Source organism: Eriocheir sinensis, chromosome 38 (assembly GCF_024679095.1).
Source record: "Eriocheir sinensis breed Jianghai 21 chromosome 38, ASM2467909v1, whole genome shotgun sequence".
In the NCBI taxonomy this organism is placed as follows: Eukaryota; Metazoa; Arthropoda; class Malacostraca; order Decapoda; family Varunidae; genus Eriocheir; species Eriocheir sinensis.
In genome coordinates, this window is record NC_066546.1 from 11645461 (window position 1) to 11661355 (window position 15895).

Sequence of the window (15895 nt, forward strand, 5' to 3'; positions counted from 1 at the left end):
AATGTTTTGTAGTAGATATAATCTTGTTTATTAGCCAATCAAACTGAAGTTATATTATGGTTCGGAAGATTTAGAAACTTGTCTTTCATCACCTACATCTGAAAACTGGAAATAGCTAAGAGTGTCATATAAGCAGCCTAAGGAGCCAAATGATGGATGAACATTTTGAGATCAACAAAATTACACTATTTCTTAAACTTTTTTTTTTTTTAAATATTTTTTCTAAAAAGTGGCCGAATCATCACCGCTCTCCCCTACCTATCAATATCTTCTTATTTCCTATTTCTTGCACACCACATGAGTTTGTCGGTTGGGAGTCTTGCCTTTGTAACGACACTCATGTAGCCTTCTCTGGGTCTGTGATCTTTCTCGGTCTGGGTCTTTTGTGTTTCTAAACCTCTTTACGTCTCCTCTTCCTTTCTTTTCTTTTTTCTTTTTTCTGCCAAAATTTATATAGTACTGTCTTTACTGTCTCCATTCCTGTGTTTTCAAAAAGAGCTCTTCCAATGGTGTTCTCTTCGTCCTGCTGCTTGTGTTGATCTTTTCCAGAAAACTCACTTGCTTCAGCACTCATTCACAGCAGCAGCACCATCCATTCCCTCTCTGTTCTTGCAATCCTCCCATTCACATTCCACCCCATCTCACTCAGCGCCACCCTCATCATCTCCGTCCTTTCTCTCCGGTACCTCCCACACACCAGTATCATATGTGCCACAGTTTCATCCACACCCCTGTCACACTTTGCTGCTGGACTCCGACCACCTGTAATTTCTAGCATCATCGCTCTCTGGATAAAAACTATCGCACAACCCCTTGCAAAGCACCTCGATCTTTGGCCACTCTTTACTTTGTTGTGGGAGCGGTGAGTGGCGGGCTTTTTTTCTTTGTTGCCCTTGAACCGCCTTAAAAAAAAAAAAAAAAATTACAATAACAGATTCACCTGATTGGTGCTACTTAAGCGTGCGGTCTACTGCAGTACTTGTAGTCTACCCCAGTATGTTTAGTCTTACCCTAAGCCAAGTATCATACATAATAACCTGACCTGCCTCCTGAGACCTCTGTTGTTGTAGCTTTTTGTTACGTGAGTAATGACCTGACCACAGTCCGGAAGCGAATTTGGCGCCATTACTGAGAGGACGTCCATCAGAGGCAGAATAATTCTTACTACAACACCGCATCCCTGGTATTAAAATTAAACTAGGCGTGCTTACCACCGCACCAAGGAAGCATCCATGAACTATGTCTTCAACAAAACAATATGCGCCATCGTAAAGGATAATATACAAACCAGATGGTATTTTTTATATAATTATTGAATAAATATCAAGCAAACCTGACTTGCACTTAAAATATTAAGTTGCATATTCTATTAAATACTCTATTTACATAATCGGAAGCAGATTGGAGGGTAAATTACTTGAAGTATGATTTACCTTCTTTTGCAGCTCCATAACCATAACTAATTCCAGAAACAAACATGTTGTGGAGGAGGCCTGATATTCCTTACCTCATAAAATCAGGGACACAAGGACTACACCAATCATTATCTCAAGAACAAATTTAGCCGTGGTACTCAGCTAGTGCCACTAGTGCTCTCACCATAATGCCAGATGTACAAGACATGGCGTTGTGACCTGAGCACAAGCTGAGCACTCTTAAAGGTATTAGACTTTTACAGAAAATAAAAATGTGGTCCTTTCCACAAAATGATCTGATAAGAAAATGATGAAGCTGACTGACTCAAAAGAAATGATCCTACTCCTCAAAAAATACAATAAGAAGATAATGAAGGAACAGGGATTTTAAAGATTTTGCTTTGTATGGAAAAAAGAAATAAATATGCTGACCATTTTTTGCATAAGGGAACATGAATAATGGTAACATCCAAATTTAAATGAAGGAGAGAAGTATTGAGAGAGAGAGATAGACTCGTCTGTACCCAAAGATAGGTTGGCAGTATGACTTCTCACATCTTAAAAATGTTTCATCCTCAAGGTTCACTGAGACTTATTTACAATAAATACATTCACAAAGATAAATCTATAAATATATTTGCATTCAAGACACATTCACTACTCGTGAAGGCCGGGCAACAATGGTTGCCTTGCCATAGCGTTTTTCTGCCTCTGCTAAGAAGGAATTCACGTTTTTTCTCACAACTTCATCAAAGAAAACATGTGCAAGCTGTGAGTGTATTGCTGAGCGGAACTCAAAGGATACGGAGAAGTCCAGTGTGCAGGTGTTGGGCTGGAGGGGGGAGGGAAAAAATATTAGTTTGTATATATATATATATATATATATATATATATATATATATATATATATATATATATATATATATATATATATATATATATATATATATATATATATATATATATGCTAAAGAGAGAGAGACAGAGACTGATTGATTATTTGTGTCATGTGAAAATCATGATAAATTATTGCAATGCATCAACACCAAACATACTGAAGTGATGAACATAAGAACATAAGAATGTAAGGAGTCTGCAAGGGGCCGGTTGGCCTATACAAGGCAGCTCCTGTAATACTAACCGCACCTAACCTCTATCCATGAATTTGTCCAACCTATTCTTAAATGTATCTATGGTATTGGCACCCAAAACATGACTGCTAGGCCTGTTTCATTCATCCACCACTCTATTGGTGAACCAATTCTTGCCTATGTCTTTGCTGAATCTGAATTTGTCTAACTTAAAACCATTGCTATGTGTCCTACCTGGCTCTTTTACTACCAGAACCCTATTGACATCCCCTTTATTAAAGCCCTTTATACATTTATAGACTTCGAGAAGGTCTCCTCGCAACCTTAATCTTTCTAGAGAGTGTAGATTTAAATGCTTAAGTCTATCCTCATAAGGCAAGTTTCTCACACCTTGAATAATTTTTGTCATCCTTCTCTGTACAGATTCGAACGTCTTGATATCCATTCTATAGTACGGTGACGACCAGAACTGGACTGCATAATCAAGGTGAGGTCTAACTAGAGCTAAGTATAGTTTGAGGATGACCTGAGCGCTCCCATTGCTTACGCTCCTCGAGATGAAACCCAGTATCCTGTTTGCACAATTCTTAGCCTCGATGCATTGGGCCCTTGGACGAAGGTCAGTGCTCACTAAGACTCCTAAGTCCCTCTCACACTCAGACCTGCTTAGAGGAGTGTCATTTAAGGAGTAATTATGTGAGGGGTTATTCCTACCTACATTCAGAATACTACACTTCCCGACATTGAATTCCATCTGCCACTTCCCCGCCCAATCGTATAGTCTGTTAAGCTCATCCTGGAGAACGCTAGCGTCCTGGCCTGATTGCATTACACTACCGATCTTTGTATCATCTGTGAACTTACTGACATCACCATTACTAATTCCTGTGTCCCATTCATTGATGTAAATGATAAAAAGCAGCGGACCCAGCACCGACCCCTGTGGGACTCCACTTGTAACACTGCCCCCATTCAGATTTTTTACCATTGATTTGCACTCTCTGCTTTCTACCACTAAGCCATGCCCTGATCCAGTTCAAGACTTTCCCATCTACGCCTAAGTCTGTAATTTTAGTAACAGCCGGTGATGAGGGACTTTGTCAAACGCTTTACTGAAATCTAGCTTTAGTATGTCATTGCTTTCATCTCTATCAACTGCCTCAATTACTTTAGTGTAGAAGGACAACAAATTAGTAAGGCAAGACCTACCCTTCGTGAACCCATGCTGTGAGTCATGAATTAAACTATGCTTCTCTAGATGGTTCCGAATGCTCCTAGATATAATTGACTCCGACATCTTGCCTACAACTGATGTTAAGCTACTTGGGTGATAATTTGAGGTGTATAACTTGTTTCCCCTTTTAAAAATCGGCGTCACATTAACTACTTTCCATTGGCTGGGCACGTACCCAGAATTTACTGACATCTTAAAGATATCGGTAAGTGGGCCACTGAGGGCCTCCTTGCATTCTTTCAGAACACGTGGGAATATTTCGTCTGGGCCTGGCGATTTGTTTTTCTTCAACCTACCAATCTCATCCTGGACTACCTGCCTGGTAATAGTCACATCTCTCAACTTGTCGTTATCTTCGCCCTCATATATCTGAACTCTCTCCGGAATGGTTTTTAGATTTTCCTGTGTGAAAACTGAAAGGAAATAGTCATTCAACATTTTACTCATATCTTCCCAATTCTCAACGTGCTCTCCTGTGTTTGTTTTCAACGGTCCAATTCTCTCCCTTGTTTTCGTTCTGTATAATTTAAAGAAGCCCTTGGGATCATTCTTGGCCTCGTTAGCTACCCTAATCTCGTAATTCCTTTTTGCTAAGCAGGTGTTCTTCTTCACCGATCTGGCTAGTTCAACATACCTACCCCTGAGGTGGGTTTCTGTTAGGAATTAGGTGATGATAGCATGGGGATTAGCAATTATCTATTTCCCACTGGCACAAGTCTCGGGCCGAAGCTCGAACCAGCAATGTGTCCATCGTTTGAGCTAAAATAAGCCTCGAATGGTGGTTACCCACCTCGGTCTTTGGACTCCCATATCGAGACAAATTAAATTAATCACTGCCTAAATGACTAACTAAACTAACAATGAAGGGAATTACTATATTGAAGTGTTCCTTCCATAAAATAACAAGTAATTTACCTTGCTAAACTAAATAAATATGCAAGGACTAATTAACTGCTGGAAACAGAGGCAGAAGCCACGCCGTCTGGGGGGAGAGAACTAAACATCCCTTTGAACGTGGACGGCTCCTTGGGAGCCCTCTTGCCATCCAGCCTTCACCGAGTAAACAACACCTGCACAGCGTCCCCAACCATTACTTGGCCACTGTGTACTTCTAACCTATCCTCGAGGGATACACACACCTACGAGACACTCTGGGAGGACAATTTTCCTAGAAAGAGCTAAGTACTCGGGCGGTTTCTATTACAATAAGATTTTACTAAGCAGCGCTGCTAGGATTATCATTTATTGGCCGCCTGGGGTACTGTCTGGCGAGAGTCCGGCCCGGTTATTCCAGAATGAGCATGGTGAGTTCCTCTCTGGAAATTTCTTAGGTGGTTGTGTCCCAAAGAGTTACATACCGTTGGACTTGTGGTAAATCATACTGATTTCCAACATTTCCCCATTCTTTATTTTCCAATCTCATGCTTGAGTCTGCAGGTCATCCATTTAGGGTGGTTATTTTCCCTTTAACGTGCTTGTTAACCCTTTCCATCCGTGACGCAGACGTCGGCGTTACAGTATGGTAAAGATCAAGAGGAAATGGAAGAGGATTAATCCTCTTCTAAACCTCTCAATCCTCCTCTAAATTCCTCTTAATCCTTTCCATCCGTGATGCAGACATTGGTGTCACAGTTTGGAATGGGTCAAGAGGAAATGGAAGAGGATTAATCCTCTTCTAAATCTCTCAAGCCCTCTTAATCCTCTCCCATTTCCTCTTAAGAGGTTTAGAAGAGGACTAACCCTTTCCATACGGTGACGCCGTCGGACGCCGACGTCAGCGTCGCCGGAGTGAAGGGGTTAATCTTCTTTCATTTCCTCTTAAGAGGTTTAGAAGAGGATTAAGAGCTTTAGAAGAGGACTAACCCTTTCCATACGGTGAAGCCGTTAGACGCCGACATCGCCGGAGTCAAGGGGTTAAGGGATATGCTGTCTCTTGACCCTCTGCTATTACTCTAACTAAATTATTGTAGGTCAGCTCTACATGGCTCCCCTGTCCTCCAGGCTCCTGCCCTGAGATCTGGCCCTCATCTAGCCCTAAGGTTTCCCAATTTACCTCCACAAGATGTCCTCTAACCCCCTCGTAATCGGCTCTTCTAAAGTCTGGCACCAACATAGTGCTGAGCTCTTGGGTCACCGCCCAGTCTAAGCTAAAACTTAAACCTAATCTCCTTGTGATCATTACCACCTAGCTCTCCCCCAACATCTAGTTCAATGATCATTTCTCGTTGTTAGTTAAGACTAAGTCCAAAATGTTGTTACCTCTGGTGGGCTCAGTTACTGTCTGCTTGAGAAAATTATCCTGTATTACTTTCAGAAAATCCCCTGACTCTAGATCTCCCACCACACCTTCCCAGTCTATATTCCTATAGTTGAAATCCCCACGATGCAGACATTTTTGCTCCTGTCTGCCCTGCCAAACTCTTATAGTAATATGTCTGTGTCCTGTCTGCCTAGGTTGGGTGGCCTGTATAGAACCCCTTGAGTTATTTTGTCTTTCCTTCTGTGGACGTCCACCCAAACTGACTCGGAGTCGTCGTTTGTTTGAACAGAATTGTTAGCAGTACATTTAAGTGTCTTTAACATAGAGTGCCACCCCCTCTCCCTTCTTCCCCTTTCTATCCTTGTGAAACATCTGATAACCATCTATTTCCAATTCCGACATGAAGTTTCTGTTTGCAATATCCAATCATGTTTCCATGATTGCTATAATGTCAAATTTCTCGACACATGCTTTCCCCTTAGTAGATCTATCTTGCTCCTGAGACTCCGACTGTTGGTATAATAAGCTGTTAGACCATCCTTTGTTGCATCCTTTTGATTTATCTTAAGCTTCCTAGTAACCATGGATTGGCTGGAACATTCATCTCTATACCAAAACTTTTCTTACCTGGCCTCGTATCCCAGGTGAAAATTTCCATATTGTAAGGAGGTAGTTGAACATCTTCCCTTCAGTACAAACTGCTCGTACCAAGTGAGGCCGTGCCAGGGTGACGCTAGAGGTATAAGACTCTATTACAGGAGGGAACCCAACGACAAGATCAGCCTGGAAATCAAGTACACACTTCAGGGGTTGACAATAATATGCAAAATACAGGCAACTATCACTATGTAATCAGCGGATTATAAAATCTTGAACTTCTTTACTGAAAATCTATAAACAAACTCCTATGATTGGTTTCATGATGTGTCTGTGATTGGAGGTGTAATCATGTGATGCCCCAAAGTGATGGAACAATCACAGCCATCATAGGTACCACACAGTAGTGGTGCAATTATGTGATCACTGTTCCACACTGAGGAGAGTATTCCTTACCCATGCTAAGCTTAGTCTTTGTCTGCAGTCAAATGTCAAAATGCTAGTGGTGTGGCTGGAATATTCAAGGATGACAGGAAATGCTCTAACTTGTAAAACTCAAACAGCATAAAATTTGACTAACCTGTGTAGTCATTTTAAAGCATAGTTATTCAATGTCTTCCTTATTATTTACTGTCTTTTCATTCCCAACCCTTCCTTAAGTTTCCCAGAACTCCTTTCAGCTTTCATAATCTCCAAAACACATGCCAATCACTCACCTTAAGAAAGCCAGGCCGTCTTGCTGTGACATGTGATTTCTTGCAGTATGGGACAAATTTGTGGTACTTCTCTACCTCTGACACCACATCAAACATCTGATTCATAGAGTACCTGAAGTGAGTGTTAAGAGTAAATCAGTGAAATATTTGTCATTGTTATAAATCCAACTGAATATGTACTTCACTATTTTTTCTTGAACTAATATTTTAATTTTTTGCTCCTTTAAGTTATCTATGAAACTTTAAGCTTTGACAAAGAACATCTTATTCATAAGTATACAACCAATTATAATAAACATAAGAGGAACAGTTACCCAAGAACGCGTCTCTCCGAATATTCTTTCTTCTTCCCTCCAAGCACAGAAGTGATGAAGGGTCGCTGAGGTTGGGTGAGGAGTGGGGCAGAGGGAACTAAAAGGGGAAACCCGCCACCTCTTTCCTCCTCTACACGAGAGTCTTGTGGCCGCCATACACTCGCTGATTCCTTTCTGTGAAAATGAATGATACTGTAAGCAAAGCACTTCATATAACAATGGTTTCTCAAATGAATTATTTTTGCATTTATGACTTATTCTGCAATCATTGCAATTCAACAGTGGCTGCAAATGATAAAACATCTTATCTATAGTTCTTTTAAAATTTTCCCAGCTATGCCTCCATGGAGCAGTGGCTAAAGTGCCTGGCTATGACATAAGAACACAAGAACATAGGGAAACTGCAAGAGGCCGGGTGGCCTACACAGGGCAGCTCCAGAATCCCCCCCACTACTCACGATGGGTGAGGTGTAGTTACAGGGGTTACAGGTAGAGGCTTGATCCTCGTTATACCGGCGGTACTTGGCACGCATCCAGTACCCCGTCACCTTACTGCACCCACACCTCACTGCCACCTGTCGTCCTCATCCATGTAGCTATCCAGTCTACTCTTAAAACAAGCTATCGTCCCTGCACTAACTATGTGATTGCTGAGTCTATTCCATTCCCCCACCACCCTATTACTAAACCAATGCTTGCCTATATCTCTCCTAACTCTATACTTTTCTAATTTAAATCCATTACTGCGAGTTCTATCCTGCTGGCTAATTCTCAGTACTTTACTTATATCGCCTTTGTTGTAACCCTTGACCCATTTGAATATTTCTATCAGATCTCCCCGCACTCTTCGTCTCTCTAGTGAATGTAAGTTTAGATGTTTCAGCCTATTTTGATATGGGAGGTTCCTCAGCCCCTGAATCATCTTGGTCATCCTCCTCTGAACTGATTCTAGCAAGTTGATGTCCATTCTGTAGTGTGGGCACCAAAACTGGACAGCATAATCTAAGTGTGGCCTAACTAACGCTAAATAGAGTCTGAGGATGACCTCTGCACTCCTGTTGGTTACTGTCCTGTTAATAAAGCCTAATACCCTGTTAGCCCTATTCCTCGCACTAATACATTGCTTTCTTAGTTTTAGGTCAGAGTTCACTAACACTCCCAAATCCCTTTCACACTCAGACCTGCCTATCGCTGTGGAGTCTAAACTATACCCGTGTAATGGGTTGCGTGTTCCTACACTAAGTACGCTACACTTGGTGATGTTAAAATTCATCTGCCATTTCTCTGACCAAACTGACAGTTTGTTGAGATCCTCCTGCAGTGCTCTAGCATCCTCCGCTGTCCTAATAATGCGTCCTATTTTGGTATCATCTGCAAATTTACCTATGTCACTAGTTATCCCTTTGTCTATGTCATTGATGTAGATAATGAATAGAAGCGGGCCTAAAACTGAACCTTGGGGAACCCCACTGGTAACATTACCCCATTTGGATTTTTTACCGTTAATGGTAACCCTTTGTTTCCTGTCGCTAATCCACGCCTTAATCCAATCAAATACCTTCCCTCTTATCCCATGAGCCCTGACTTTATTTAACAGTATCTGGTGAGGTACCTTATCGAAGGCCTTACTAAAATCCAGATAAACCACATCATAGCTCTCATCATTGTCAGCTGCCTCGTATACTCTATTGTAAAAGGAAATAAGATTAGTGAGGCACGACTTTCCTTTAGTAAACCCATGCTGTGAGTCGTGAATTAAATTATGTCTGTCTATGTGGTCCCTAATACTATCAGCTATTATTGACTCAATCATTTTACCTATAACTGACGTCAAACTAATCGGCCTATAGTTCTCCACAGAAGATTTGTCTCCCTTCTTAAATATTGGAATAACGTGTGCATGCCTCCATGAAACAGGCACCACCGCTGTGTCTAGTGACTTCCTAAATACTTCTGTTAACTGCCCACTTATTTCAGCTTCACATTCCTTTATTACCCTGGGGAAAAGTTCATCTGGCCCTGGTGCCTTAGTGACTTTAAGTCTATCTATCTGTCTAATCACGAGCTCCCTACTTACGTTAATGTCGGTTAATTCTTCTACCTCTTCTACCCTGTAGATCTGTTCTCCCAGAGGTATATCATCTAATCTTTCTTTGGTATATAGTTAAGAAATATCTATTTAATGCCTCGCTCATTTCCTCATCCTATCAATCAGTGATTCTCCTGACTTAAGTGGCCCTATCTTATCCCAAACCTTGGTCTTATAAAGCTGAAAGAAGCCCTTTGGATTGGTCTTTGCTTCCCTGGCAATTCTAATCTCATAATTTGAATCCCGGCCTGGGCAGTCGGACTGCAGCTCACCCAGCTGTTCATCCTCCTTTTTGAGCTGGTTAATAAATGAGTAGTACTTGGGGAAACCTGGGGAGGGTAAACTGTGGCAATCCTGGATTTCACATTGGCCTGTGTCCCAAGGTAATGGGTTCTAACCTAATACAGGCTCAAAGAGCCAATGGTTTAGTGATGACCACCATAGCCATGAGCAGCTATAGCGTATGTACCCACCTTTCCTTACCTTTAACAGCTATCCATGGATTTAGTTTATCTAGAAGGCAATGGACAGCCTACTCAATTGTTCTACGTTCGTGAATGTTTTGATGAATGTGTGGTGAGCTGACTGGCTTACCACTTTGAAGTGCTTCATCTAATGATTTTGGTAGTACTTCAGAATAACACCCAACTCACTCCAATGTTTATCACTTTTTTCCAAATAAATTGTAATGTGTTTATCATCACTCTGATAACCATTTTCATCTAATATCACTAATTTCTGCAATTTGAAAACTAATCAAGCAGAGATTAGTTACTATCCTTATAGTGGCAATAGGTTACTCTTCGTTAGCTTCACATGTGATTCTATTAGTTTAGGACAGTGAGGAGAAGCAGCTGGTGGGTTTCATAATGGCCTGGTCTGCCATCATGAGTATAATTCTGGAGTTTTACCGTTTATTACATATTAAAAGTCAACATAAGTTACTCGGTTCAGCCCATGCACGTCCAGCCTATTGAAGGTCTTGGTCATCCAAATTTAGAGGAAAAAAATATCATTATCACGAAACACTGTGCTCATCTCACCCCCAAAAGTATGATATTTGGGGATATGATATTAAGGGATATTTGGGTCAGCATATACCACAACACTATACCGTTGACGGATGACTCGCAAAGCATCAAGACCCCTGCCAGCGGTCTTCACTTATCATTACTGGTTAACTTAATAAACAAAATAATAATAAAAAAAAGTAAATGTGTCTGCATGAATCACAACACACGGACCCATAACGATGATGCAAGACCCCCAGCGGGTCTCCATTTGTTGCTCTAAATTAACTTAAAGGACTCAAAATTCATACCTGAGTGTCTTTAAACTTGCACCTGCACGTCGTAAAGCCCCCGTTCGAATCCCTTGCATCTTAAACCTTCCAGCAGGAGATAAAGTCCTTATGTAAAATGTTTGTTTTGAAGGTCGAGTGACTTGGCTCAGCTGATGACGGACGTTGCCAGTTCGTCTCTTTATCTTTATTTTTTCTCATTATACTCTTTTTATTTGATTGATTGATTGATCGGTGGTTTATTGTTGTAAAGATACACAACAAAGGAAAAGGGAGGAACATGCCTTCCCGACCCCAAGGCAATACATTGTATGATTTGCAGTGAGGTATATATAAGATTCGTAATATTTTAATAGCAACATGGGAAAACAAAGGAGGAAAGTGCATGAAACTAATAAATTTAATGATGGTTGACTGATAGCTATAGAGGTGAAACCACTGCAGACTTACATACTTAAAAAAAAAGTCGGTTCACCCACTGATCTTTATTATAACTGGATTGGCTTTCTCTGTACTCTGTACTATACACGTATGTACAGTCGCGGACAGAAGTGAAGACACAGATTTCAGAATAATTCAGTCAGTTGGCGAAAACTGGCAACTAATATGTAGGTACCGTTAGTTTGAGTACCAGTAATACCGGTCTCGAGAACTCCAGTACCAGTAGTACCAGTACCATATATGCTGTCAGTATGTATAATTGTAGTGCGGCGACGGCCTGATGAACGAACCTCCCATAACCCACTTAGCCAGTGGGGTACCTATTTGGCAGAGGACGTGTGGGACCGAGAGAGTAATAGAAAAAAGAGAATAGAAAATCTCGTCATTAAACTGGTGGCATAGCGGTGGGCATCCTATCCTGTGGTTCTGTTGAGTTTCCCCGAAGGGGTAACAGGTAGGATGGCCCATGCTCTCCGAGGATAATAGAAAATGGGAGAGTTTGAATATATGTCTCTACGGGGACATTGTGAAATTGTGCACCAAAATGGGTCACTGTCTAAAGGTCTCAACACACAGAAATTAATCTACATAGGGGGGAAAAGGTATTCCCCGGCTGCCTGGGATTGAACCCGCGACCAGCGAGACGGGAGAGCCACTCCTTACCGAGTCGGCCAAAGAGGTACCCCACTGGTTAATAAGGTTATGGGAGGTTCGTTCATCAGGCCGTCGCCGCACTACACGAATTAATCTACATAGGGGGGAAAGCCGTGTCGTGTAGTGCGTACCTCTATGGCCGACTCGGTAAGGAGTGGCTCTCACGTCTCGCTGATCGCGGGTTCAATCCCAGGCAGCCGGGGAATACCCTCACTTTGTCTTGATTAATTTCTCGTGTTATTTCGATACACGCAGAGGCCGTGTTGAGAAATAGGAAGGATAGAAAATAAGCTCGTCGGGGCATTACAGTGGTGGCATAGCGGTGGGCATCCTCTCCTGCAGTTCTGTTGAGTTTCCCCGAAGGGGTAACAGGTAGATGGCCCATGCTCCGAGGTTGATAGAAAATGGAAATATTGGAGGTATGTCTCAAAGGGACATTGTGGAGTTATGTCTCAAAGGGACAATGTCAACACACAGAAATTAATCTACATAGGGGGGAAAGCCGTGTAGTGCGGCGACGGCCTGATGAACGAGCCTCCCATAACCCACTTAGCCAGTGGGGTACCTCTTTGGCCGACTCGGTAAGGAGTGGCTCTCCCGTCACGGTAGTCGCGGGTTCAATCCCAGGCAGCCGGGGAATACCCTCACTTTGTCTTGATTAATTTCTCGTGTGTTTCGATACACGCAGAGGACGTGTAGGAAAATAGAAAAAGAGAAAATAAAAGCTCGGGGCATTACATAATAAATAGGGAAGGTTGGCGCCAGAACTTTGCTGATATCTGCTGCTAGTGTTATTAAATAATGAGTCTTTTCAAAATACCTATATACTGATTTTTTATGTAGAAAGTAAGTACTCAGAGAGAAAGAAAGGGCCGGCACACTCCGGTAATGGTACTGCTACTAATGGTACCAACGATGGTGTCGCACGCAGCATGGAGGGTGGGGGAGGGAAAGATTGCTCCCTCTTGCACGAGGGAGCACGGGCCTTTGCCAAAGGCGGCCCGTAGCAGGGAGCCGACAGACCGACTCTATCGGCGATCGAAATCTAGCCGACCAAGTCGGTCTGTCGACGAGGACTGGCGTGTCTCTGCAGCATGGGTCATACCACAGAGTTATATACCTAGAGCGCGCGAGCCAGACACTCGGGTGCGGCAATCGGAAGTATCTTTGGGAGCCCAGTCCAGCCAACTCTGTGCTCCAGCCGGCAACTTCAAAGTGGAGGTAAGTGGTAGGTGGTGATAGTGGTGGTGGTGATGGTGGTGGGTGGAGGAGTTGGTTGAGAGAGAGAGAGAGAGAGAGAGAGAGAGACGGACTGACGTGACATGACATAACTCAGGTTTTATACTCTCTCTCTCTCTCTCTCTGTTTATGAAAACTGAAAACAACCATCACCAAGACCACCACCACCACCACCACTATCACGTACCACCACCACCACTATCACGTGCCACTACCACCACCACCACTATGTCAGGACCCAGAAGACGAGGAAACAGAGGAGTGAGATATACAACTGTGTAAACATCTGACAGGACAAACACTAACAAAAAGGGTGACATATATATAAGTGTAAACATCTCAAGTACAAAAGAGGGGAAACAACGAGGGTAAAGGAAAACAGATACCCAGAGAGGAAAGGCAGGTATACAACTGTGTAAACATCTGACAGGACAAACACTAACAAAAAGGGTGACATATATATAAGTGTAAACATCTCAAATACCAAAGAGGGGAAACAACGAGGGTAAAGGAAAACAGATACCCAGACTCAGATACAGAAAACAGATACCCAGTAGGCGTGGTCAGAAAGTGTGAACAACCATTGAAAAAGACTCTGACCCGTGACGTCAGTCGTGGCGACATGTTATGAGCCAATAATTTAACAGAAAAATCACTGAGGGAGTGTCTTAAGACTGACTCACAAATAGCAGGAGAAGTAAAACAATACAACATAATGAGCGAGCAGATGGGTGTGACAGGAAGTATTGGCCATTGGTTATGTAGAAAATTAAGGGCGTGTCAAGGATGTAAGTCCGCCTAAAGCAAAGAAAAATGTGGCCTAGAAATCAGTGGTATGGGTAGACCGAGCTTGGTTCTCGCCTCAAGCAGACCTGCTACTCACTCAGCCGAGAATGGCTGTTGTGATCTTAATCTTGAGTAGAAATTCGAGAATCTAAGGGAAACCGACTGTATTGTCCTGGAGATTATAATGTAGGAGATGTGAAGTAGGATTGTGAGTGGGACAGGATTGTAATTATTTGTTTGCGATGTAAAGCAAAGGTAAAACCACTGGGTGTGGTATTTGGTGCTTCCGTGACTTGTAGTAGATTATACTATAGGAATGTGTAGTAGGATTTTGTTAAGAGAGTACATAATGATTGTGATGTAAGCAGAGAGATACAAACCACTGCTTGTGGAACGACGAGTGTTATTATTATTGGCAACAACTGAGCACATATTGTAGTATTATGTTTAAGACATGTCGTTTGTCATATTATGTTGCATCCATTGCTGAATATGCCAGTGTTATGATCGTCTGAGCAAAGAATATTGCGTAAGGCAATTACTTTCATTTAATTTTAAATAAATGTATATTTTCTTTTTCCCTTGTTTATCCCCGAACACCAGTCTCCAATAACAACTTAAGCCGGATCACGCTACCAGGGATACGAGACGGTGAGATCATTTATGGAGTAATTAATGAGTGATAAAAGAGTTGATTTAATACAAGAAAAGAAGGATCTAAAAACTGTCACGTACCACCACCACCACTTTCACGTACCACCACCACCACCACTATCACGTACTACCACCACCACCACCATCATCATCATCATCATCATCACCACCACCACCATCACCACCATCATCATCACCACCAACAACAACACCACCACCATCACCACCACCACCTCCATCACCACCACCATCACCACCATCATCACCACCACCATCACCACCATCATCACCACCACCATCACCACCACCACCTCCATCACCACCACCATCACCACCATCATCACCACCACCATCACCACCATCATCATCACCACCAACAACACCACCACCATCACCACCACCACCTCCATCACCACCACCTCCATCACCACCACCATCACCACCACCATCACCACCATCATCACCACCACCACCATCACCACCACCACCACCACCATCACCACCACCACCATCACCACCACCATCATCACCACCAACAACAACACCACCACCATCACCACCACCACCTCCATCACCACCACCATCACCACCATCATCACCACCACCACCTCCATCACCACCACCATCACCACCATCATCACCACCACCATCACCACCACCATCACCACCATCATCATCACCACCAACAACAACACCACCAGCATCACCACCACCACCACCATCACCACCATCATCACCACCACCATCACCAACATCACCACCACCACCTCCATCACCACCACCATCACCACCATCATCACCACCACCACCATCACCACCACCATCACCACCATCATCATCACCACCACCAGCATCACCACCACCACCACCATCACCACCATCATCACCACCACCATCACCAACATCACCACCACCACCTCCATCACCACCACCATCACCACCATCATCACCACCACCACCATCACCACCACCATCACCACCATCATCATCACCACCACCATCACCACCATCATCATCACCACCACCAACAACACCACCACCATCACCACCATCATCATCACCACCACCATCACCACCATCATCATCACCACCACCAACAACACCA

At 42.9% G+C, this 15895-nt stretch overlaps 1 protein-coding gene across 1 annotated transcript; it reads right to left on the reverse strand.

The window, feature by feature from the left end:
* Window positions 1-1292: 1292 nt before the first annotated feature.
* Window positions 1293-11205, reverse strand: LOC127008654 (coenzyme Q-binding protein COQ10 homolog B, mitochondrial-like). Its single transcript, XM_050880955.1, has 5 exons — window positions 11038-11205; window positions 7628-7801; window positions 7314-7425; window positions 6628-6783; window positions 1293-2247 (listed from the first exon to the last, which is right to left on the reverse strand). Exons 1-5 carry the CDS (start codon window positions 11094-11096, stop codon window positions 2059-2061), a joined length of 690 nt encoding a protein of 229 aa, XP_050736912.1. The 5' UTR covers window positions 11097-11205; the 3' UTR covers window positions 1293-2058.
* Window positions 11206-15895: the final 4690 nt, after the last annotated feature.

Coding starts and splice junctions, on each gene's coding strand:
- LOC127008654 (XM_050880955.1), bottom strand. CDS start 11,096: ATGCAAGGGATTCGAACGGGGGCTTTACGACGTGCAGGTGCAAGTTTA. Junction 7,802..11,037: donor GCAAGTTTAAAGACACTCAG/GTATGAATTTTG, acceptor TCATTTTCACAG/AAAGGAATCAGCGAGTGTAT. Junction 6,784..7,313: donor GACGGCCTGGCTTTCTTAAG/GTGAGTGATTGG, acceptor CTTGATTTCCAG/GCTGATCTTGTCGTTGGGTT.